Source organism: Augochlora pura, chromosome 4, assembly GCF_028453695.1.
Source record: "Augochlora pura isolate Apur16 chromosome 4, APUR_v2.2.1, whole genome shotgun sequence".
Classification (NCBI taxonomy): Eukaryota; Metazoa; Arthropoda; class Insecta; order Hymenoptera; family Halictidae; genus Augochlora; species Augochlora pura.
Genome location: NC_135775.1, coordinates 27,633,260 through 27,657,579, shown reverse-complemented (window position 1 = coordinate 27,657,579; position 24,320 = coordinate 27,633,260). Strand labels below are relative to the sequence as shown.

The 24,320-nt window shown below is 48.6% G+C and overlaps 1 protein-coding gene, 1 long non-coding RNA gene and 3 other non-coding genes across 13 annotated transcripts in view; 2 read left to right on the top strand and 3 right to left on the bottom strand.

Moving 5' to 3' along the window:
* Positions 1-313: 313 nt before the first annotated feature.
* Positions 314-24,320, bottom strand: part of LOC144469206 (NAD kinase) — a 32,025-nt gene continuing 8,018 nt past the window's right edge. For 2 of the 7 annotated variants that reach the window (XM_078179217.1, XM_078179220.1), the window contains 7 exons: positions 9,787-9,870; positions 6,276-6,405; positions 5,699-5,824; positions 5,435-5,606; positions 4,461-4,813; positions 3,286-3,368; positions 314-2,532 (listed from right to left, as the gene is read on the bottom strand). In XM_078179217.1, coding sequence (XP_078035343.1) covers positions 2,340-2,532; positions 3,286-3,368; positions 4,461-4,813; positions 5,435-5,606; positions 5,699-5,824; positions 6,276-6,405; positions 9,787-9,870 — 1,141 coding nt within the window. In that variant the 3' untranslated portion in view covers positions 314-2,339. Of the gene's footprint in view, positions 2,533-3,285; positions 3,369-3,425; positions 3,509-4,460; positions 4,814-5,434; positions 5,607-5,698; positions 5,825-6,275; positions 6,406-7,706; positions 7,850-9,786; positions 9,871-11,909; positions 12,208-18,323; positions 18,744-24,320 lie in introns of those variants that run through there. The other 5 variants (XM_078179216.1, XM_078179214.1, XM_078179221.1 and 2 more) reach the window with 5 other exon arrangements.
* On the bottom strand, positions 12,135-16,342 carry LOC144469207 (uncharacterized). Of its 3 annotated transcripts, none has more exons than XR_013493932.1 (3): positions 15,794-16,341; positions 13,358-13,485; positions 12,135-12,264 (listed from the first exon to the last, which is right to left on the bottom strand). It is a non-coding gene; the product is annotated as an uncharacterized LOC144469207 (long non-coding RNA). The 3 variants fall into 3 exon arrangements; XR_013493931.1 differs by lacking the exon at positions 12,135-12,264 and adding an exon at positions 12,693-12,821 and having other exon boundaries at positions 15,794-16,342; XR_013493933.1 differs by lacking the exon at positions 13,358-13,485 and having other exon boundaries at positions 12,137-12,264; positions 15,794-16,329.
* On the bottom strand, positions 17,680-17,751 carry Trnae-cuc (transfer RNA glutamic acid (anticodon CUC)). Its single transcript has one exon. It is a non-coding gene; the product is annotated as a tRNA-Glu (tRNA).
* On the top strand, positions 23,232-23,303 carry Trnag-ucc (transfer RNA glycine (anticodon UCC)). Its single transcript has one exon. It is a non-coding gene; the product is annotated as a tRNA-Gly (tRNA).
* Trnag-ccc (transfer RNA glycine (anticodon CCC)) lies at positions 23,762-23,832 on the top strand. Its single transcript has one exon. It is a non-coding gene; the product is annotated as a tRNA-Gly (tRNA).

The following is a 24,320-nucleotide window of genomic DNA, read 5'->3' as shown; positions in this document are numbered from 1 at the left end:
GTTGCTTAAAACCACCTGGCCTTCTTCTAATAGTTCTTCTAATATTCCTCGAATTTCCACGACATCGCACAATTTACACGTGTACCACTGATAAGCTATTGCAAAACTTGTGTGGGCACAGTAATTCATTTCCACTGAATCTGCATTTAAAATGAATGCAATTCTAAGTCCATTCCACCACTGTTCTGGCATTTTAACGATTTTTTCCCAACCATAATTGTGCAATTTTACCGCTGCTCTTTTCGCTATCCTTTTTTTTTACGATTTCCATATTCGAACACGAGTATACAATCCCAAGGACGACGGGGATCGATTCTGTATAAAAATGATTTTATTAAAAATTCTCATTTATAGGACAGTACATTCCACATTTTCAACAGATTGATCCACGGTTAGACCATGTTTGTTGTCGAAACTTAAAACTACCAGACAACGACCTCATTCGTCTTTTTATGTCTGTAGTAATAGTAATAATAATAATAGTAATAATAATAATAATAATAGTCGATGATCCTTGTGTGCATTGCCAATAATCAGCATGTCGCTCATAGAGACGGGAATTTGTACGGTGTACAAATTCGCATAAATCGGCGGCATTGAAATGCATCGAGCAACGTACAATAAATAAGTAATGAAACGGTGCAACTTCTGGAACGTTTTCCTTTTCCTTTTCTTTTCTGTATATCCCTCTGAATTCCGATCGCGGGTGTCGATTTGCTATTGAAATCGCTCGGTTAAAATACAGAGGCAGTAAGATATTGTCTTTTCCGCTCTCTCGGCGCGCAATACTTTGAAGACGCGTCCGCTCGATGTCATTGTTCAATTTAACAAAACAAATTCTCCTCTATCCGAGCAACGAGCGACGCATTGTTGTTACAATCAAAAGAAAAACGATTTTCACCCGTACATAGAACTGTAAATTGGTTCAGTAAAGGATTCGACGAGAATTTTTTCAGAAAGATGCGCGATGAATTTCTACAGTCCGAAATTGAACACAGCGAAGGAAACTCTCTAGACTGCGGATCGCTATGCGAAATAAAAAATTCTCAAGATCATAAAGATCATCATCATCATCATCGGTACAATAAGAATTAGTTAACTCTTCTAATTTTTCTTTTTTATATCTTTGATACGATTGATCGCCGATCGATTCGATTTCGTTTGGAAACAATGTCTCGAATCCGCAGTCTTAGCGTCCCGTTGTGCTTTTCTTTTTCACGAAATTTCGCACATCGCGAACAGGAACGTGCTTCCAGACGCACAGAAGCGAAAGAATACCCGGCGATGCATTTCCCCTCTGCGGCTCTCATGTGTTTTCCGCGCGAAAGCTATTGTGCCCGGACAATAATTCTTCCCGCCGCATCGATCCAATCGGGTGTGTCGATCGTCGCGATCTTGGACCGCGGATCGCAAAAACATATATAATCATGGTCCATGCGAGGCTCCGGTCGCTTCGCGTTCTCACAATTAAACAACATAACAACTCAATCTCACGCGGCTAAGAAGCCTTCAGGAGCCGTTCGCGGAACGGTCCAACAAAGATACTCGTATTTGCATCGTGCACACGCAAAAAATGCTCCTCGACTCTGTTCAATCATTCCGATAGTTGGCTCGATCGGCCGAAATTGCAAACAATTTACTTCTCTTACGCGATTAAGCTCGCGGCTGTTAGAAGAAGGTGCGTTGACTCATGGGTATACGTACAGAGGTCCGATCTAAACCGAATCGCTTCTATTTACACGCGTGGAGTACGATCCATTTTATCGCTATTTCGGCTCAGCTCGTCGTGACAATGCTCCGAAGTCCGTAGAAGTTCATTCGATCGTATGATTGCACGTTTCGATGAAAGAGAAAGAGAGAGAGAGAGATCAAGAAAATTGTGCTCCTGTTGAGGGCATTTTTTGGCGAACGGTCAAGCGTTATAAAAACCTTGGCATGGCCATCGATTGCTCTCCCGGGGCCGTGGAGACCTGCTCTCCGGCAGGTCTCACCTGTTCCACGCAAATGGAAAGATACCGGGCACAGCCTCGAGGTCGCGAGATCGAGAACGTCACACGGCGTTCTGACGACGTTGAGAAGGCAAAGTGCACTCACCACCGGCCGTCAGACCCGGAAGCGTCACTTGTGAATGTTTAAACGGAGGTCCGAGCATCGTGCACGATCAATTGCGCATAGACACGCGTAAGCTGAGAATCGTGAGCTGCGGGTCGTCTCCGCATGAACGAACGGTGTGGTATCTGTGACGAGTCGCGTGGTGGACCCTTTCGACGGGCGCCGAGCCGACGACGGCACGGGGATTGGTTCGACGACGAGAGCCCGTCGGGACTCGCTTGCCTGGCCTAGCTGTCGCGGTCCAGCGAGTCCAGGGTGTCGTTGCTGGACGAGTGGGTCAGGTCGCTCAGCTCGTCCAGGTGCTTCTGCTTCTTGCGAACGTTCCAATGTAGGCATTCTGCTAGCGAGTCGAACCAGTCGGTGATTTGATCGGCCGCGCAGATACTAGGCACCGGGTACACGGACGTCGTCACCCTTAGGCTGAAAACAGAGAAACTGGGTTGATCGTACACGCCTAGAGAAGTCAACACCTTACTTTGTAGCATTTAAAAATTTTTCAAACGGACTGCGGACCTTTGCGCGCTCATGGCACAACTGTGCGGATACCTTCAATCTAATATACATATCTAGTCGGCAAGAGATGTTTCGCTTGTTACGAAAGCACGAAGGTCCGCAGTCCGATCTCGTAAGCTAACGTTGTGTGACACGCAAATTGCAAGATTTCGAAATCGAATAGCAAGGCGAGGGGTTAATAAGAGCAGAACGACGAATCGGAAAAATGAAGCGAATGAAACACGCGATCGGTCGATTCGAACGAATAAATATCGTGATGTGTCCCCCGCCAACAGCCGGCCAGTAGTTAGAATTTAATGTTAAACAGTGGTAAAGAAACGTTCGAGGAGAGATACTAAAAACGGACGTAAATCGACAGAGAACAAGAGAGAGACTCTAAAGAATGAAATAGAGAAAGCCAATACCAGGAGCCAATGAGAGAAAGAAACAGAGAGGAAAAAAGAGAGAGAGAGAGAGAGATCACGAAGTCAGATAGATGCGAGACAGAAAAGAGAAACGGAATTTAAATAGATGAATGGCAATGTGTCGTAATGCGGCGTTGCAGCGTCGTGCAACCCGCCGTTCATGAGAGTAAAGATGAAAGACGAGAGATGATCATTTCTCTGGTATCTTTTCTTTTCATTTTGAATTGTTTGTTTCTTTTTACAAAATTAAACAGACCTATCCCCGACGCGCAATTCTTGCTGATTACGACCGTCGAAAGAGACGTAAGCTGTGCTACGGGCCTTGCTGTTTGCCATAATCTGGAACAATTGCGAGAAAACGCCGACGATTAGACAAGTCAGACAGAATGTTTTTACCTGTCGCCGTGGAAGAGCTCCTGTCTATTTCTACCGTCGAAGGACACCCACGAGGTGTTCCTGCTGTCCGGCGAAACAGAGATCTGCGATAGAAAGGTGGCAACGGTTAAACATAACCAGAACACAACGCTGGCTATATCTTGAGGCAACGATACGATACGGCGAGCTTCGATGAAAAATACTTTGGTTTATCACGAACCTCGGAAAACACTATCGTTATCGTTTCATCCATTGATGGACTTGGGTGCGCGGGACAACGTCCTCGAACAAGAACTTGGTGCCGCGCACCGTCTTCGATTGTGTTCGCAAATAGCTGTACTCGGTTGACTCGTGCTCAACCGTATCGTTACCTCGAAGCACAGGGATCTCGGAGAAGCAATCTAATCGGTAACATCCAGAGCCCCGGTTCGAAACGAGTCCGACAACTCGACCGTGTCGAAACTTTTCGAAACGTTGGCAGCGCACGGTCTGAGAATGCGGGCCGTCATCCGCCCGGACCAAGTTTCCTTCTACGGGGACGACCGGCAATCTTGATGCAACCGCGATAAGAATCCTCTCCGGTGACCCACACGGAAATACTTGGACGCGCTAACGCGAGAAACGCGGCTCGTTGCCTGCAGTTTCTTGTCGTCTGACACGGTTCCGATGCTGGTCCTCGAATCGAGGACTTTCTCGGTTCTTTTGCAGCATTCCTCTGTGGGTGCAGTTGACCCCGTTCGAACTTTCATCGCCCCATTGTCGCCCGAACGAAATCGATCCGAAACAAGGCTTGGCTCAAAAATGAGCCTAGAGCAAAGACGTTCGTGACACGCGTGTATTTTATTGCCGAGGAAGGAAGACCTTGGAAACAACTTGCTCAGCTTCTAAGAAGAGCTTGGAAGACAACTCGAATTTCAAGATCCACCAGAACGCTATAAGGTTCCTTGGATTTGATCGGACCCGAAGATCGTGTCTTGCTCATCGTTCGGATCGACTTATTTCGGGACACTTACGCAGCCGGAAGAAAGAAATCGACGAAGAAAAATTCGCGAATACCTTCAGCTCGACGCCGGCGGGTACGACGATCGGCCTGAAGGACAAGGAGTGAGGGCAGATCGGTGTGATCATGATAGCAGGTACTGAAGGATGAATCATGCTGGCCCCGGCTGCGACCGCGTACGCCGTGGACCCTGTCGGCGTGCTGACTATCAGACCGTCGCCCTGCACGCTGGTTACGTGTTTGCCGTCGATGAAGAGGTCGATATTCGAGAGGTACGGAGAAGGACCACGATCAACGACGACCTCGTTCAGCACCAGAAGATTCGTCGGGGGCTTTGCCGGCTTGCCCTCTTCTCCTTTGCGCATGATGATGCATCTCAGCCGGCTCCTCAGGGTCAAGGCCGCGTGACCTAAACATTGGCGAAATATTGTTAATTAAAAATGGACGCTTGAAGAACCAATGGATAAAAACGGTCCGCTTCATCGAAATTATATGAAGTAACAAATATTTTCATCTCGAACGTTTAACTTCCCATCGGAATACGTCGGTGCACGTGAACGTAACGTTGATCGTCATTTTCACATATCAGTTACTTTATTCCGATTTGTTGCTACAATTTATCACGAAAAGCGATGACTCTGCGACACTTTATCGTCGAAGTCGCGGAATCTGACGGCTCCCGACGTTCCTCTCCGCTAAACCGGAAGATAGCGAGGATTAATTAGCATGTCGGAAACAATGTACTCTCGTTCGATCTACGATAATTCGGCGTACACGATCGACGAAGATGTTTGCGGGAACGTGCGAGAAGAGTTGTTTATCCAGACAGAATAATAATAACAACAACAATAGTATTAATAATGATCGAAAAGTGGAACTCTCATGCGGTCGGGCCAGCACAGGCGTCCGATTGTCGCGTGCGCAATTATCTCGTTGACGAGGGGAAAGCTGCGCGCCGAAGGACGCCGATATTTGCGCGACAATCTCGCCGCAAACAGAGGAAAGTGGGGCTCGGGCCGATTCTACTCACCCTCTAGGACGTTGGTGACTTGCTCCTGAAAATTGTCGAACTCGAAGGGCGTGAGGAAGCCCAGGGAGCCCAGATGGAAGGCCATCACGGGCGGCACGGATTGCTGGAACAGCAAACTCGCGTACAAAAGCGTCCCGTCGCCGCCCAGACAGACGATGAAGTCGATTCGATCCTGAAAACGATCAACGGGTCAGCTGTATGCTCTCGAACGAGGATTCCACCTTCGACCGTCCTCCGCTCGTTAGGAATTTACGAGGCACTCACCTGGAGGTCGTCCGTGCCATCTCTGAAGGTCTGCAGCCTGTCCCGGACACCCTCGAACCTAGGGTCCCTAGCCAGGGCTGGATCCTCCAGAACGGATGCCTCCACGAACACCACCATCCGTTTCTCCTGCGAAACGAAATTCCAACTTCTGAGCTGCTCGATCGATTGCATAAAGATAATGGAGGATATGACGCAAATACTGATCAATGGGAAGAATAAAACGCACCGTGTCGCGTTGGTTCTAGCTCGCGAGGACGCCGCCGCCGCCGCCGCCACGCCGATTCAAACGGCTGCGAAACTTCTACTAGTCATGCTGAATCGATAAACCGATGGAGGCGCGCGCGAGGGCAATTAGACTTGAAAAATTGCGATCTGCCGCGCATATGGTTGCAATTTTGCAAACATCCGAATTTCTCGCGGAATAAATTTAATTTGAATTTGTTGTTGATCGCGAACGATTTGCCAATGAGTAAAAAACTTCGGAAACGAAGCTACGGAAGTGAAGCTTCTAAGGGAGAATACGGAGTGGACCACGGAATCAAAGATGCGTTCTCCAATTGGAGGATTTTCGACTTACCTCGATCAGCCATGTGACTAATTGAACGAACGGCGGTAGTACCGACGAATCGCGGACTTTTTTGATGACCAGGACAGTGAGAGGCGGCTTGTACCACGTCAACCTCTGGGAGGCTGGGTCCTGTATGGTCCTGGAATAAGAGAAGTTCAACGTTCCTGGGTGAACCTTGGTTGCAGAGTCGAGGGAGTCGCGGCTCTCCGCGGCGAAGTTGCAAGGCGAGACCGTGCGCGTCATGAGATAATTAATATTAATGACAAAAGCGTTCTCCGCTCGGCGATTAGCAGGAATCTTCCGCGACCAAGGACGAGGCGAACCGTTCTCCGCTCGGACAACCATCGGACTACCGTCTACAATCTACGGTGTGTGTTGCACGCGAGGGTTCCGATTGCGAGCCGAAGCACTCGATGACCAGACTATTTAATATTAAACGAAATTGACGAACGGTCCCGTACGAAGCCAGAGGGGCTTATCGGTGAATTACGGTCGCCAGAGATCAAAGGTGCGAAGGGATCGATGCATAATGCATCGCAGAGACGTCCGGAGAGGTGCGGGCCATCAGTCGTTCGGCCGAGAACTGATCCGTTTCCTTCGAACGCGACTTCAGAAATTAACTTCCGTTTCCCTTTCGGTGAATCTCGCCGAGTCATCTCCTCGAAATTATTTTAACGACACGGCGGGAAGGTAACCACGGTCGCGATGATCCGGGATCTGTAGTTTGCGACTTCCGTATAATTAATTGTTGCCCGCTACCAATTTTCTATGTTCATTTTATATATAACGAGGCGGCTCTGTGGATGAGTTAAGAACGCCTTCTTAGCATTGTAACTTTTCGTAGAAACAGCGTGCAAGGTGAACCAATATCTAATTTGCAATGTTTCGTAGCCAATTTGAATTATTTTGCATTTAAAACGATATTGTATCGCTCGTATCCAACTGTACGGCAATCCAAAGATTCGCAGAGTATAGAATTATTTCGAGGGAAAAGTTGACAATGTTAGGAACGAGTCTGGACTAAAAACGGTCGGTGCCAAAATTTATTTTCAACCAAAAATTGGCTGCGATAGAAACGTTGCTGGACCAACGATTGGCAATGTTGAAATAATTTTGAAATAAAAACTCGCGCTGTTGGAAATCATTTCGAATGAAAAATTATCATTGACCTCGCTCTAGAAGTTTATCGGCGCGACAAATGATTTCGGTTAAAGGATCGAGAATATTGAAGACGATACCGAACGAAGAACCGACTGGGTCATACCTTGTTCTCAATGGAAAAATCGATCGAAATGATCCTGAATAAAGAATGGCGAATGGTAGGAACGCTGATGACCGAATGATTTATGTTCCAGAGATTCGACAGTGTCCCGAGTGCAACGATGATCCTAGGTCCGATTGCATGAGGACGCGGATTCGAGTGGCCACCGAAGAGCCTACCTGACAGTTCCAACCATGACGTGGTACCGGATTGAGAGTCGCGCTCGCACTGAACGTGGACCGAACACGGCGGTACGTTTTTTAACGGTAAACAATCGGACGACGCGCAAGCGCGCACAGACGGTTTCATATGCACGCGATCCGTGATTATGCGAATAATACGCGCGCGGGGTGACGCGCGACACGAGGCGATACGAGGTGACGCGAACCATCGAGGCACCCGACTCCACCGATTCACGTGCGGCTCTCTCTCTCTCTCTTTCTCTCTCTCTCTCCCTCTCTGTTTTGCCTCGACTTTTCTCCACCGAGAAGCGCGACGCAATCGAATTCGCTACGCTCGGGTATACAGACTTCGAAGAAACACCCTACTTTGCACCGGGGATCGATGGATTCTCTAGTTTCCCTCCGTCGATCCCTGTCGAACGATTATATTGCTTGCTTCGGAATTGCAACTTTTTCTCTCGATCGTTTAACATATAATTGCTATAAAGTCGACGTAACATATTTCTTGCTCCACCGAACACGACGCATTGTCATTCTAGTTACAAATTGCATACAAATTGCATCTTTTTAGACTCGTTCTACGTCGCGACAGGTTAATAATCTTTTTATCGGCTGCCGTCATTATGCGATCGTAGAACGAAACTAGAATCTGATCAACTTGATCGTGGAATTTAATGAACGAAAGTGACGAATCATTTTCGCGGTATGCAAACGCGCCAAATCTATTCTCCAGGCGATAGAGAAATTAACAATAGAATCTGACATGAACCGGAGAGAGAGAGAGAGAGAGAGAGAGAGAGATAAATGCCACGAGTATGCAAAACGAGAGATGTGTAAATGAATTACTGGACAAGTTGTGCACGAAGTGCCGGAGACAATGCTGTCGTGGCAAATAAATTTGTCGGAATCTCCCGGCAAACATTGGGACTCTCGCGCAAATCATGCTAAACTCGTCATCAAAGTCCACTGCGTCCTTTATTTGTTGACCGTTTGACAAACCGACGCTCGCCGATCGACGCCGCGAACTATCGTCGGTTAATGAATTTCGGTTTTTCCTTTCGATTGCTGTCATACGAGTACGTCGCCGCTCCGTCCAACGTAATCGCTACTGCTGAGTAACTAATGAATGATACATTTTTAAAATCCTATTCGAATATTCACAGATTCGCGGCGTACCGATTGTCTCGGACACAGGGAATTTGAGTAACGCGGCGACAACCTGATCGCGAATGACTTGCGTTTACACGAAATCGTATATCGCGGGAATATTAGATGACGACATTTCATAGCAAATTAAATTTCATTTCGACGATGCCGCGTCCGTCGCGAATTCGCGAATGCAGAAGGTCGACGTAAGTTGTTCGTAGTCTCGAGTAGATTCGTTATGCAATAAATTATACAATCAGCGGAATTTTAAAACACGAGGATTAGATTATCCAACTTTATGGGAAATCAAATTGTTTTGCTGTTTGTTCCGCTTACCCTGCGCTCCACGAAATTGCGTCAAGTTTCGTCGGGCGTTACTACTTGAAGACTGAAGCGTAGTTCGCTCATTTTCACGTCCAAACAACTGTTTCGTGTGTACGCTTTGTAAGGTCGCTGTTTTTTTTTAATATTACGATAATAACAAATCCGGTCGCGAGCTGGCCGGAGAAGTCGTTGTTATGGACAATCGGGTCGTGTCGCGACGGCGACGCGTGGCGCGCCGGTTTCGAGCCGAAAGAACCGCGCTTTCCTTCGCAGCCATAACCGCCGGCAAACCGTCTTATTAAAACAAAATCGTTTTTGCGTCGCGCCGCGCGCCGCGCACGCCGTAACAGTTCCACGAGACTTTCTAGCAGGATCGAGCAGTGCCACGGTCTCCTCGGCGGATTTCTAAACAATTAAAACGTCTGCCGATCACCTATCGCCAATTATTTCGTCCGTACGGAGCAATCCGTCCGAGCTTTTTATCGCAATTTCTCGCGGCAGTGGCCGGAAAAGCTTTTCTCAAAAGTTTCAGCGACGAGAACGTGTCGAAACGGTCGGAATTCCTCGCAGAGGGTATTGTAAAAAATAGGAACAAAGTGGTACTTACATGACCATTACAGAGTTTTTCATAATGCGCCCGCATGGGCCGAACTGTTGAATGGGACTGGGCGCGTTCAGACTTCTCGTTCTCCTGAAAACAGACAGAAAATGGTGAAAACATGTTACGAATCCGAGTATCGAGCCTGATTAATCAGCTGCAAGAAATCGGCGTCGCTTCGCTGCAATCGATAGTACATGAAAATACTACCGCAAAGTTGAAGAGCGAAATTCGCAGCAGCCGCGAGTATGTAAATACGAGCTAGCGTATATAATGAATTTCTTTAGTCAATCAGAAGTTATATCATACTCTAAAGAACACGTCAACGTTTGCGCTTCCTTAGATATATTTTCTGTACGGACATCGGAGTACATTCTCGACGCATGGAATTCCGCAAAACTGTATGTTAGCAACGTTAATCCCATTAGCGAACGCTGTGTTTAGTGTCGTTTCTTGATTATACGTGACCGGAAGCGACGGAAAGATTCAGGGACAAAAAACGAAGAAGAAGAGGTAGAAGAAGAAGAAGTAGAAGGAGAAGATTGCTCATGCGAGCGGCTCGAGCGACATAACAGCATGCGAATCAATTTGTGATACATTACGTCGGCACCGGGCAAATCGACTGGAGGATCCCTCCTTTGTATCGCCGTGGACCGCGAGAGACGTCCGACGGAGAACACTCGATCACAGTCGTGCGCGCGATTATTCAAGAAAAAAAATAAAAGGAATCGTAAAATATTATCTCATCAGAAGTTTCAAGCGGTTCCTTAAATCGTTTTCTAACACTCTCGATCGAGAGAACAAACACGATCGTATTAGCGTTTCATCGGCGAAATAAACGTTCGCAATAATCGACAGCAACAGACAGAAGCCAAATAAAGATTCCATTACGAAAATAATCATTTCTCGAACGAATTACGGATAGTATATTCTTCCAATCCTTCTTCGAAATTCCAGTTGCTCTCGATGATTTACACTTGTCCGTCAACGTACCGCCAGGATGATTAATTTTTCGAAACGCGGGCTCCGTTTCTAACAGCGACTTCAATAGTATACACGTGCTTCCTTTGGGAAAACTGCTTATGCGTGGTTTCGTCAAAAGGCAACTACGTTGCTAATTGTTACGCGGCCAGATTTCATGTATATTTAAGAGAGAGAGAGAGAGACACACACTCGCGTCGAGCGGCTATCTGTGAATATGCATGGAACTGCGCGCGACCTATTCTTTGTCTGTGCTTGACGTAAGACTCGTTAAGCGTGACGCTACCTATAGGCCGGCTTAATGAGACCGTTTATTGTACTTGGCCGATCGGCTGACTTCGAGGTTGAAGACCTTCTCTCTCCGGCAGGCGATTGATTATCAACAGCAATGGTCGCCACGCCGATCCTAACTTCGCGATGATAACACGCCGGATCCGAGACCTTATATAACGTGCTCGGGAATGGATCGCGTTGGTTGAAGCGCGATAAACGATACGGGTCGCATCATCGACCGTTCACGTGATCACTGACAACGAAAGCAAATGATAATGGCACACCACGCTGCGGCGAACACGATTATGGCCTTTACTCGCACGGATTCACGACCGATTCTCGATTACAGGCGTTCTCGGTTATATCGGACCGCCGATACGGATAAGCGTCGAATCACGAGATTAGTCTGATTTAATTCACCGGATTCTAGGATTCGTGGCTCGTATCTTGCTACGAGCGGACAAATCGTCTATTATCGACTACAGAGGTACTGGAAAAATATACTTTGCGAGCCGTGCAAACGAAAGAAAAGCTATACAAGCACAAGTGGGCACGCGGTCGGCCGCAGAACGCGCTACGCGCGGAACCATGCTGAATCCGATCAACGGATCGCACGGCTCGATGCATTTACAGCAAACACCCACAGAGATACGTTTCTGTTTCTCATCGCAACGTTTACGGAAGCGGTAAGTTTCCATTCACGGAGCGGAATCAACAAACGACAAGAACCCGCAGTTCCGATCAACTTTTGCCAACGAAACGCTCTAGCGAGTCGACAGAATCACAGAGAGAGCAGTACACCATCGACTGCGTCCGAGAATTCTGCAGTTTCTTTTTTTTCTCTGCAATTTCGCCGACGAGGAATAAAAACGGTCTACCTGAGCACTCTGTTGCGCAGAGCCTGATCCGTCGACGACTTGATCGATCCATCGGCGTCGAGATGGCCGTTGCTTCTTACGTCCAGCAACGGCGACACTTGATCGGTCATTTTTTCAACGCGCACAAGCCGAAATATTCTCTCTTGACGAAGGATGATTCTCTCTTGAGGATTCAAGATAGCGTTGCGAAAGTTTTGTTTTTCACCGGGCGTCCAAAGGTGCGCCTCTATGCAAATCGCCTCGGATCTAGGCGACGCACTTTCTTGGGCAATCGGGGGAACGACTTCGATTAGGGATCCACCGGTGGTGATCTATCGCGACCAGTTACCGACGGAGCTGCCTCGGCCGGCGTCACCTATCGAACCATTTGTTTCATTCGTCAACGCGCAACGATACCGCTCGGTTTGCCAACTGGATACCGCACGGATACCCCCGTTGCTCGCTGAAACGCTCTCGAAACGATTCTCGCGAAACGCCGCCGGCTTTTTTTGCGAAACTTAACCTGCGGAACGCTGATTTATGGCGAATTAACCGGCGGCCTTCGACGGCTGCCTAACGCGTTTCAAGGGCGATTCTTTTTCTCGACGGCGGGGGAGACAGGTTGCAACTCCTTCTTTCCCTCCCACGCGGCACGCGCTGCGACGAAACACTCGCGAGTGATCAAAAGTCGTTTCTCGGTACACGTACAACACGTTGAAAAAGAAATTGCTTCGCTCTTCGATGCCGCTTTGATTTATTTCGATGCAATTTTAATTTCAATCGACCGACACGCATATACATTTATCCAACCATGTGGATATCGATCCGCGGTAATGGCTTGAAACGTTGATAACCTGTTCAACTTTAACATTCGTCTCGACGGAGTTACGTGTCAGTTACGCGTCATCTAGATCGCCGCGGAGTCGCAATGGTCTGCAACGAATGTAGGTCAGGTCACAAATAAAAAAAGGCAAGCACCAGTTTCCCTCAGACGATCGACAGCGCGACGTTTTGAAACGATTTGCTGCACGGTGAACGTAAACGAGACATTGCAAATCTGCAATTTCGCGGCGGAAACAACGACACCGATTTCGACCTTAGCCTCGCGCCGCACTGCGCACTTTTCCGTCGAAACGGGACCGTTTCGCGGCTCGCGTGACGCTTCGCGTACGCATAGAAGCAAATTTTCCGCGCGGTTCTCAGCGAAATTGACCGCGGTGCTCGCCTTGAAATTAATCCGACCGTCGGCGATCGCGCGGGAGCCGCTCCTTTGGCCACTGATTGTCTCGCCGGACGAACACGTTCAATGACAACGGCTGACTTTGTAGCGTCAATTTAGCAGCCTTGAACCTCCGCGACGATCTCGAGTGCGCGGTCTCTAATTGGATCCGTCATTGTTCGAGCCGGAAACTGCGTGGATCCGTCGGAAACCGATCGCGAAACACACTTTTTTCCCGGAGAACTTTCACCTTACGCCGCGGCGAATATACGAGGACGCGGCGACGATCCAGCTGCCATAACCGCCGGCGAGAGCGGCGAGAAGGGACCGGATCGCAAGGTGGCCGACACCGGAATGACCACCGGTCCCCGTAGCGGCCTGCAATTATGGGATTCTTTCTATGGAAGTCCGTCGGATCTCCGCGCACCGTGGCCCGTGCCGACGCTAGTCGAGCCACCACGGTTGCGCAACAATGCTCGATTATGTCATATCTTATCGCACGGTGGATCTTCCACCGAGATTAATCAACCCCTCTCCGCGAAACTACCATTGCGACACCAACGTCGTACGCGTTATCCAAACTAATTGTTGCAAGTGCGCATCTCTATGCAGCACCTCGGCGTCGTAAATCTGCTCATAACTTCGCGAAGAGTCACGTCATAACCATAAACCTAGACTCGTTTCAAAGCCTGAACCTTCTACTTTCATGTCTTGTTGTTCGTTTTATTCTATCGCGGTTCTGCGCGCGCGGCAAGGTGGCTGCAAAATTGAGGACATGGTTTTCCTCGCGAATGATAATTATTCGATCGTTTATAAAAACGGTTGAAAAATTTTTCAACGGATCGAATTTACCATGGATTTGAAGATGGAACGTTCCTCTTTGCTACGACGGTAAAGAAATTGACGTACGATTTTTTTGGGACGGTTTATCGAGCTCGGAGCGAAAGGTGTGCCGGCAGGTGTACAGAAAAACGAGCTGGTCGAATTTGCTCTCTGTTTTTGTCTCATAAAATGGGTCAAAAAAATCGTGCAGCCATTTTTATGTGGGCGTTTTAAAGCAGAGACTTTACTCTTCATTTCCATTGTCAATTCAGCGAGCAAAAAAATTTTTCAACGCTTTCACGTTGGTTACAATATTCGCAATTATTCCTCTGTTCTGCACAGTCTACGTATCGGCCGAGTATATGCGCTTCGATTGAACAAATCGTCCCAGCTAAACGATTCTAGGTTTCGCAGCGTCAGATCGAATTCCGGCCGGACGGATGATCGAAGACTTAATAAGAATTCGTCGCACCGTTTCCAAATCGTTAGGCAACTTTTTCCCTCGGTTTCACTCGATCGCCGCGAGACTTTCTCCGCTCGATTGAGAAACCCGAACGAGCAGAGTGGATTTCACGGGATGCTGCCGAGGGCTCCGCGAAGGGAACCAGCCACGAAAGACAGTGTGAGAAACGGGCTCGGTAGTTCCTAATTTACTAATCGGTGCCGAGAGAAATCCCACGGAGCCGAGAGATTCGTTTCGATCCGGCGAGAAGGAGAAAACGATCCGGTTCGGTAATCGATTGCATCGCCGCGGAATTGCTGGGATTCCGGGGATGGTTGTAACGGGGGCGCCATGGTTGCACACAGCGGAGAGGAGAGCAGAGCACGGCACAGCACAACACAGCACGAGAGACAGCACACAGCACAGCACACAACGCGGTCGGCCTATGGCGAGCCGATGGGAGCCCATGGGCCATCGGGCGCTCCCCAAGTGAAGTCGAGTCGAGAGCCGAGAGCCGAGCCGCCGAGCAGAGAGCCGGATGGAATGCGCGGCGAAAGGTGAACGCGTTCTCGCTCTCGAAGAAAGGAACAACAAAAAACGCTCCCACCCGTGCAGCCCGCGGTTCGAACAGGTACCCGGTGTCTCGTTGCACCCGCGCGAATGCATCGACCACGTACACCATCCACGCTACCCCATGAAGAACCTCCACCCTCCCCCCGAGAATTCGTCGCGAGACGGTCTAAACTTTCTAGAGCCTGCCCGACTCTAAATACTGCAGTTTCGTAGGAAGGAAAAGCGCGGCAATGAAACTGGACTGGTTTTAAAGCTCATAGCATCTACCTTGACGCACCGTTAATTAATTCTCCATAGGATTTTTACGCACGATGCAGCCGTCCAGGAATCGAAGAAGCATTCCTTCTAAAAAATGCTTACAAAAATCGTCTCCATTCAAACGTCTTCCGAAACGTCCAAAAATTTTTTTCGCAATCGAAATCCCCATGAATTTGAAGATTGAAGCTTCCCCTTTACAATGACATCGAAAAAGTTGACGTAGGATTTTTTGGGGGCGTTTTATCGAGCTCGAAGCGGAAGGTTTCCGCGCGAAATTTCCAGACACACCATGATCGGACTTCTTTCGCTTCTTCGCTTCGCCAAACGGTTAGAAAAAATCGCAGATCAAGTTTTAAGGGCTCGTTGTAAGCGGGAGACTTCAAGCTTCAAATACACTGTTGTCTCATTCGCAGAAAAAATTTTTTCACGTTTCTAGAGACGATTCAATTTGCACGGTTTTCGAGAGAAGCCACACCTTCGCGTTCCACTCACTGACTGCATCGCGGAAGAATATTCTCAGAATAAAACGAACGATGCTGTGCGAAAATAGGGGCACGAGGCTTCGAAACGAGACCAATTATATCACCGTACCTCGAAATATCGAGGATATCCAGGAAACTGGGATATCTTGAGTTCGATCACTTTCCACAGACAACAGAGTCCTTCGACACCCCCAATTTCGGCAGAAATGGTCACCCTGGCCATGCACAACACCCACTGCACGTCGTCTGCACGACTACCACTCGGTCCGATAAACAATGTCCGGTCACCCTTCTTCACAGAGCACGAGCAGTAACAAATGGTTTCACGGGGCAAGCCGTGGCACCGCTATCCGTCGGGTTCTTCAAGTCGCGTATTAGTCACTTCACAGCAGAATCTCCGCGTGATACGCTATCGCTACGCGGTCGGCGATACACCCTCCCTTGCGTCGCGTGACCATGATTGCGATCCTGCAGCAGCATCGGCTCGAGTTCCAATTTTTCGGTGCAGACGCACGGCTCGGCCGCCGTAACAGTTTCGCAGTCATCGAACTAATTGCTCGACTTTCGCAGGCGGAGCCCGGCCGAGGCGGATCGACGTCGCAGAATGGAAGCACATGTTACTAGCGAAGATTGAGGTTATCCTGCGTTCGGGGTTCGTAAACCAACACGTGCCCTACCTTAATTCATCCTCGTTCATGGGCACCAATCGTCGAACGGGATTCCGTGTGGGCTGCGACGCCGGCGGACTTCAGAGGGCCACGCTACGGCGAGACACGCACTGGCGATTCGCCGTTCCCGATTTGGCAAAGAAGCTCCCGTGGGGCCTGCCCCATGAGCAGAACGGAGGCCACAACAAGCGCACAGGACGGTACAGAACCGTGCCTGTGCGAACCGGTGCAGAGGAGCAGAGCAACGAGTCGGGAGACGCTGGCGGCGCGGCGCGGCGTCGCGACGCTCGGACCACTGCACGCATGCTCTGCCCGCGACGACCAATCAATTCTATCGCAGTCCGCACCGCGTGGCTATTTTCTAATCGATTTTATTTAACCTCCTTTTACGCAACGCCGTTTTTTCACGATGCGATAATCCACGATTGAGAGACCCCGGATGGAAGCATTGTGTCGATAGCCTGCAGCTAGGCGCGCGGATTCGCTAATTGCCGATTAAAGCAAATGTCTCTGACCTCTCCCGGATTTTTATCGATCGATGCGCTTCCCCGCGATAGTTTATCGTCTACACTTTGCTTTCGTCAAACCCTGGGGGGTGGTGTCGTCTCAGATTTTCACGAGTGGCAATTTCGTCGAGGATTAAATAGAAATTGATATATTTCTTTAAATAGGACTCGATGTTCGGTTTGCTCCAAGTTTCCAAAGAATTTGTGCAGTCAGAATTCGTGTCGATTCATCGATTTGAATCGAGTCGATTATTTACGAGGTGCGTCGAAAAATGGTACTCACCGTGAACGAAGTCTTGCGTTTCCGAATTTCCGTTCGATTACGACGACTCTACTGCCTCGGCGGTGTTTCGGAGACTTTGGAAACTGGGTTTGTGGGTTGCGGCGCGAACCGAGCGACACGGAGGAATAAGAAAAGCCTCGAGGAAGCGTATTGTTTTCACCGTGCTTGGCCTTTGATAAGACAGCGAATTCCCTGTTTTTATGCGATATGTCATGCCGAGTGGTAGGAGCGTTGAGCAAGCAAATGACTTCGGTCAAGTTTCACACGAATCGGAATCGGATTACGCGGTTCCAGTTTAATTACGAAATTGTACTACCGTAGACTGGTTTCGGTACAGCTTCGTCAGTTCTGCTTGCTTTTCACTCCGTCGCGTCGCGTCGCGTCCGAGGACTGCCTGGTCGCATCGCTGTCGACGAACGAAATTAATTCCAACGGAATAACAGTATTTAAGAAAAAAAATAAAATTCACTCCATTGTTCGTATCATTGCGCGAGATACGAGGAGCGTGGGAGGACGTCGTCGCCGGGAAAAAAAATAATTCCGGTACCGGGAATCGAACCCGAGCCTCCTGGGTGAGAGCCAGGTATCCTAGCCACTAGACCATACCGGACTGGGACGAAAGGGTTAATTCGCAACGGGAGAAAATTCAGCTGGGATTGTTCATTATTTTACCGTTAAAAATCTACGGTTTGCTAGGTGAATCAGAAATGCTGCTAGGGTACACAACATTTTTTGAGTGCCCTTTTGCAACGTGCAATATGCAAGTGGATCGCTCAGTGAGTACGCAACGAATGCAAATAGCTGTGAAGAAAATACTCCTAGCGCAAGAATAATTTTTCGCACGCAAAATAATTTTCGGCATCTTTCGGAAAAGATATCCGAGACTTTATAATTAGAACAGTTTGTTGTCCATAGTTCCATTGACATAGAACTTGATCGCCAACTGTCATCGACGATCGAATCGCAAGCAAAATATTCTTCGCGGCTTTCGAACCGAGGAGGATAATCGAGTGCCCTGCATTATACAACAACGCGTTGCCGGTCGGTTACGCGCGCGAACGCCTCTTCCCGTGAAAGTGCAGCCTGTCGGCATGGCATGGCATGGCATGGCATGGCATGGCATGGCAGTGCAACCAACGGTTTTCCAGCGCTTTCGAAAATGTTGTCAAAGCGATTACTCACGGCCATGTACCGGAACGTTTCCGGCGGCGCATTTCCGGATCCTTGTCGTAATCGTCGAGGAAGGGCTTGTCGTTGCAATGCTCGTCTACCGCGTTCGCTGCGCTGTTCCTGGCCATGCACCTCCAGTCGAGCATCTCGCTGACGCTTCGCCGGCGCGGCTTGTCCCTGACCATTTCCATTTCCATGTCCATTTCCATGGTCCCTGGATCACCGTGCGTCGGTCAACGTGCCCTCGCAAGCACTGCGAGCGTTCTGCGCATTTCCGGGGGAGCCTTCCCAGAGGAGAGCGTGCCGCGTGAACCACGCGCGATCTACGCTCGAGCACGACTACCAGCAGCACCATCCGAGCAACACGTGTTCGTTGCCGACGCGGACCGCGCACATGCTCGACACTCGAAAATCCAACACTCTCGTCGAAGTCCTTGCGTGCCACCGTTCGTTAACTCGCTCGCTCGCTCGCTCGCTCTGGAGAGATCGAGAGGAACGTCACAGACCGCCGGCTCGGATCTACCCGGAGACTCTTCCCGCCGGGCGTCCCCCGATTTCTGGAAACGATCGAGGCGACGCGACGGGATCCGACGAGCGTCGATCCCTCCGACGTCGATCAGCTGGCCACGTGACACGCCCTCGCCTCGCGCCGCTTTCAAACGGCCGCTTTCTTTTTTACGCCTCCCTTACGCAATCGGTGGTCGGGGGCCCCGCGCGCGCGCGCGAGCAGCCCGTGGTGGCCCACCGGCTCGGACGCTCCGTGTGGATCCTATTCCTCCGCGTGGTGCTGCGCGCAGAAAAAGGAAAAACTGGCGCGATTCGACCGACGAAACGGTCGTCTAAATAAAACCCCGCCTTAGAAAGCGTTGCGCAACACCGCGCCTCTGACCGCTCGTGCATTCGCGCGTTTGACCGGCCGCGGGCTCGGCCGCCGAAAATCGCGGCAAGCCGACGACGTGCTCGGGTACGCGTTCGAATTTGCCGCCGCGATCCCGCATCGCCGCAGCATTTCTCTGCGGTTTCGACCGGCAGTCGTTATCGAACTCGTTTACCCGTTATCTTATCGATTTCCGCAAATTGTATGCGCGCCAGACGCTACACGTTACTGCAAGGCACGTTCCCGCGACGTCGTTCCAACTGCGAACACGATTTTCGTAGTTGAATATTCGAGCGAATTCGCGATCCGCGAGGACGTTCAACCGCGACCGGTCGGTCGGACTATTTTTAAAAGAGAAAGCATACTTACAAGGACGATATTCTAGCTAAAAGTATAGAAAGTGCGCGTTGCTTAGGGACAACGTTTACGCGGCGTTCTAGTTGCTTTTGACGGCGGGGCTCGAGCGCGCGATGCCTCGCGGGGCCGGGGACGGGGCCGGCCACTCTTTGCCGTGGAATCGATCGGCCTGCGAGTCGCGACACTCGTGCCGGTTTCGAAACGAGGAGCGAGGCCCGCGAAAACGTCGAAACGATGCGAAACAGGCCGCGCAAAACGGTCGTCGGACGAGAGAGCACCGCGATCGACGACCGCTCCGAGTTCACTGAGCAGCACCGACTTTACCGGCCGCAGCCTCTGAAAGGCACTTAGGGCTTTCTAACTCGCGGCACTCCCCACCACCCCGTCTCTCTTCCCCAGTGCTATCTTAATGCGTGCGATAAAAAAATCGTCGCGGATATTACGTTCGTGCTGTTCAACCCTGATCGGGCAGCGCGAGCTCGTCCGATCTATCGAAATTATAGTCGACGGGCGGTTTTAGTATCCAGTTTGTCGGGTAATGCCACTGGCGGCGATTCCGACCAGATTAGTCAGAGGCGAGACCTAAATATTCTTGGACAATGACAGTCGTTTTCTTCGAGGCTACAGTATTGGGTTAATTGGAAAATAAAGACCCGAAATTTATCGTATCCCTTGATCATCAAAATCTGTCCAATCTGATTGGAACACTGTCCCGATATTGTCCTCGATGAGACTTTGCACTGTCTCAGGTCGGAATAGCATTTCCATCGCTTACTATTCCGTTAGAAGAAATGGTCATTACCGATATTTTCGGAAAACTTAAACATTCTCGAACCTTTTCTGACCCGTCATATAAACAGCAGGTAGGCGTTAGTCATTAGAATACTATCATCTTCCTGATACCTCCGATTTCCGACGTTTTTGCCTTGCACGCGAACGACCAAATAATATTCGATGGTCGAGTCGAAGGTTCAAACAAAAGAGCGTCGAACAGCACACTATTTACCCAGTAATTTCGATTCCCATGTTACTACAATGCTCAGGCCTGTTTTCACGGTTACTCGGAAACCTCCAGCCGTGGCTCGGCTGGCTCTAATTGGCGAAAGCAACAATGAGAGGCGAACGAACGATTAACTGGTTCATTTGCGAGGAGACCTTACAGCTGCGCTAGCACCGGCCCGACAGCCTAGACTCTCTGTGCCATGCTTGACCCATTTCCATTGTTCTTTCCCCGAGACACAAAAGAGACCCCCGTCCCTCTTTTCCTTCTTCAGTCCCAGGCCGATCGATAAAATTTCCTTCCAAGCTGCTCGATTTTCGAATCCGAACTCGTCACCCGTCGCTCTCGACTTTCATCCTCGCGGCACTTGAAAAGGGAAAGCGAGACTGAACGAGCCGCCATAAATTAGGATTCTTTCCTACGACAAATCGAAGGTCGTAGAACTGTTTTGCAGAGCCAGGCTTCTTCGCCGGCATTCGCGGAATCATAATTGGTCAGTAATGTTTGCTCGTGACTGCAATGTAACCACGCATTTTGTGTAACTTCCTTGAATACCTGAGTCGACTTCGTTATCGCTTTTTGCGACGTATTAATTATACTGTTTGCTCTGTTATTCATCGCCGAAGCCGGCCGCTGAAACCTTCTTCCTGGTAAAGTGGAAACGCTTTGTAGTGCGGCACTCGTTGCAGTTTCCACTTCTGCGAAAGAGGATGCCGCTCGTCGCGAGATCTCTTCTCGATGCTATTTCACAAATTGTCATTTTGGTTTTTCAGAAACAATTCCTGAGCGTCGCCTCTCGACTTCGGCGGCTTTAGCTGAACGTTTCAAGTTTGTTTCAGACTATTTTTCTTGAACTCGAGAGCCTCTCCCCGATTCTTTTCCCCCGATTATTCGGTCGGAAAGGTTACATCTTGATAAGAAGTTGGTGGTCGACTTCCGGCCGTCGCGGCTCGGTGTGACCAGTGTTGTTGAACCCTGTGTCGAACGGTCTCGTCTCGAACAGGCTTCACCTGCTTCTGCTTTTCTCTCTCTCTCTCCCTTTCTCCCTCGCCCTCTTTCTCTGTCTCTTTCTGTTTCTTGGAGAGGAGAGAACGAGCGTTTCTCGCGGATCGGACGCGCCACCACGATTGCATAATAAACAGTGATACGCAGCCGCGAGAAGTATATATAACAAGCGGGTCGCAAGGCATAATTGTAAACCAGTTGCGCGTAATGCAATTATGGTATGAAAGTGATCAAAATTTATTGCGGCCGCCGGCGCCGCGTTGCAAAACTGGACAGAGTCCGCCGAAATTCGACGACGGAACACCGTGCGAATATATGTATTCTTCATTGCAATAGGCGCCGTAAGAGATCGTTTTATGAAAATATGCTCGCATTTGCATTAGAATTTTGCGAAAATTCTAACGAGGGAAGGATCTCTTTTCATTGTCTGATAGATTCCATGCGCGTATTCTTGCAGTCGAGACATCTGCATGCATACAGTAATGAACGAAGGCGCGCTGGTCTCCGTACAGAAAACGAATACAGATTGTTTTTCGCGGTCGTGCGCGAGGTTTCTGAAACTCGGATACCGCTTCTGGACAGATTTTTTGGAATGTCCGAGCAGCCTGGGAGACATTTCAGATTCAAATCACCGTGCACAGTGAAGTTAACTAGCAACAATTTCCCCCGGAGCTCTCGTCCCCGTCTGAATGATAAACACTTTCTACGAGAAGGAAGCACGTACGGGAGTCGGTCTTTCCTGCATTCCGCGAAATTAGATACTTTCTCACAGAGGAATATAAAACCTGCGGTTTAAGGACGACGATGCGGTCGACAATGAGGCTGCCTGTCCTTCTAGAACTACGTTTGCACGCTATGCTAATGATGACCGTGGAGGGGAGTAGTCGTCATCGGTTACAACTTCTCTATTCCACTCAAATCAAATCGAAGGAGATGTTATATTCTATTCAACTACTTCAGTTTTAATTAGATTTATTCTTACTTTATTTATTATTAATGTGGATTTATTATTATTGTAAGGGTTTTCCTGTAGTGGAAAAATAAAGCGTGGCGAAATAAGGAAAGAGAAGACTTTGAGGGCGGAAGGGTCGATGGAAAAGAAAATAGCTGTTATTGTTATCCAACGTCGGGGATTTTCGTTCGTGGGATTTCCAAATAATAATCCCTACAGTATTATTACTTTAAATGCTATAATAAAGACCAACGTCGTTCCATTAGCTTCTTATCCAAAATCCTCTGCAAGCCATGACTTCACCCTTGACTCATCCTCAAACTCTGCCTCATTGGCGACCATTGTCCTTGCCGCATCATACCTGAATCTCTACCCGTCGTCATCTTCAAAACTATAACCTTATTCTTATATTTTTCCAAACCCCCACCACTTAAGTCGGAATTGGAGAAGAGCGATAATTTGTCAAAAATACTATTAGGAAATAGTTAGACGATTAATGTTTAATTTGTTGATCAGAAAATTGGGAGCAGTTTAATTCCATCGACCGAATGCCTCGAATTTTGTGGACTCGTGTTCGCAAAGGAATATAACATTTGCGCCGCGAAATTACAATAGTGAACTTGACAGCGAACAATTATACAACTCTAACCAACGGCATTGAGTTTAAATTACGCGAAAGTGTGTCAGCGGAAGCCATTTCCAGTGGCAGAATGAAAAGTACTAGCACGTGCGATGGTGGTGTAATGGCGAGCATAGTTGCCTTCCAAGCAGTTGATCCGGGTTCGATTCCCGGCCATCGCACTTAATTTTTATTTTTCGCTTTTTTCCCTGAATTTTTCAGCTCGAAACTTTTACACCTTGCACCATCCATCGTTAATTTTTACGATTAGATTTTTTTAAAGATACCTCAATTATACTCCTGGGTACTTCATACGCAAATAATTGAATAGCTAACATAATTGAGAAATTATGTATGTGATAATACTAGGTGCAGCAGAAATGTATCATTTTTAAACTATCACGTACGCTTTGAATTATACACTTAATGTTTTAGACGATTCGAGTTGGTGTTCATTCTTCGTGCATACGAAAAATTAACAAATTCAGATTTTGTAAATTATGTAGCGAGTGTTTCGGATATTAACGTTGTTGCTACCGCATTATCGTTGCAGTTGCATTAATTTTTAGTGCGATTTCAACGGCATGTTTGCAGCAGCGCGAACCGTATCTTCGCGAAAATAAAGCAGCGTCTGCAAGAAGCACTGCTGGTGTAGCGGTATCATGCAAGATTCCCATTCTTGCGACCCGGGTTCGATTCCCGGGCAGTGCAGGTTTTTTTTTTCGCTGCAAGAAAAATTCTGCACGTTCACGCGTTCCTTTCGCGTACGACGCGTTAGAAATTTTTTGCAAAAATCACGCCGCGGGCACATTCGAAAAATTCTTTGGCATCGAATTCCGACACGTTGCAAAACTGTGCACTCGCTAATTCTGCGATCGTTCTCTAAACACGACACCGACGCAATTATTTAATTAATTCGGCGGTAGAAAAATCACAAATCAGAATTTTCAACCAACTATAAAAGAAGCATAGACAGATCGAACATTCTTGTGGATACACAAGTTTACGAGCCACTCGAATCGCAATAAACTTACAGCTGGCTTTTTTTACGACTCGAAAAGACGCGACAGAAAATTAAATTTAATCTTTCCACGAAATGCAACTCGCGGCGAATTTATCGCCAACGTTCCCCACGATTAAAATATACAATTCGAGCGACGCAAAAATGAATCTGATTCTTCGGTATTCTCTCTAAATTA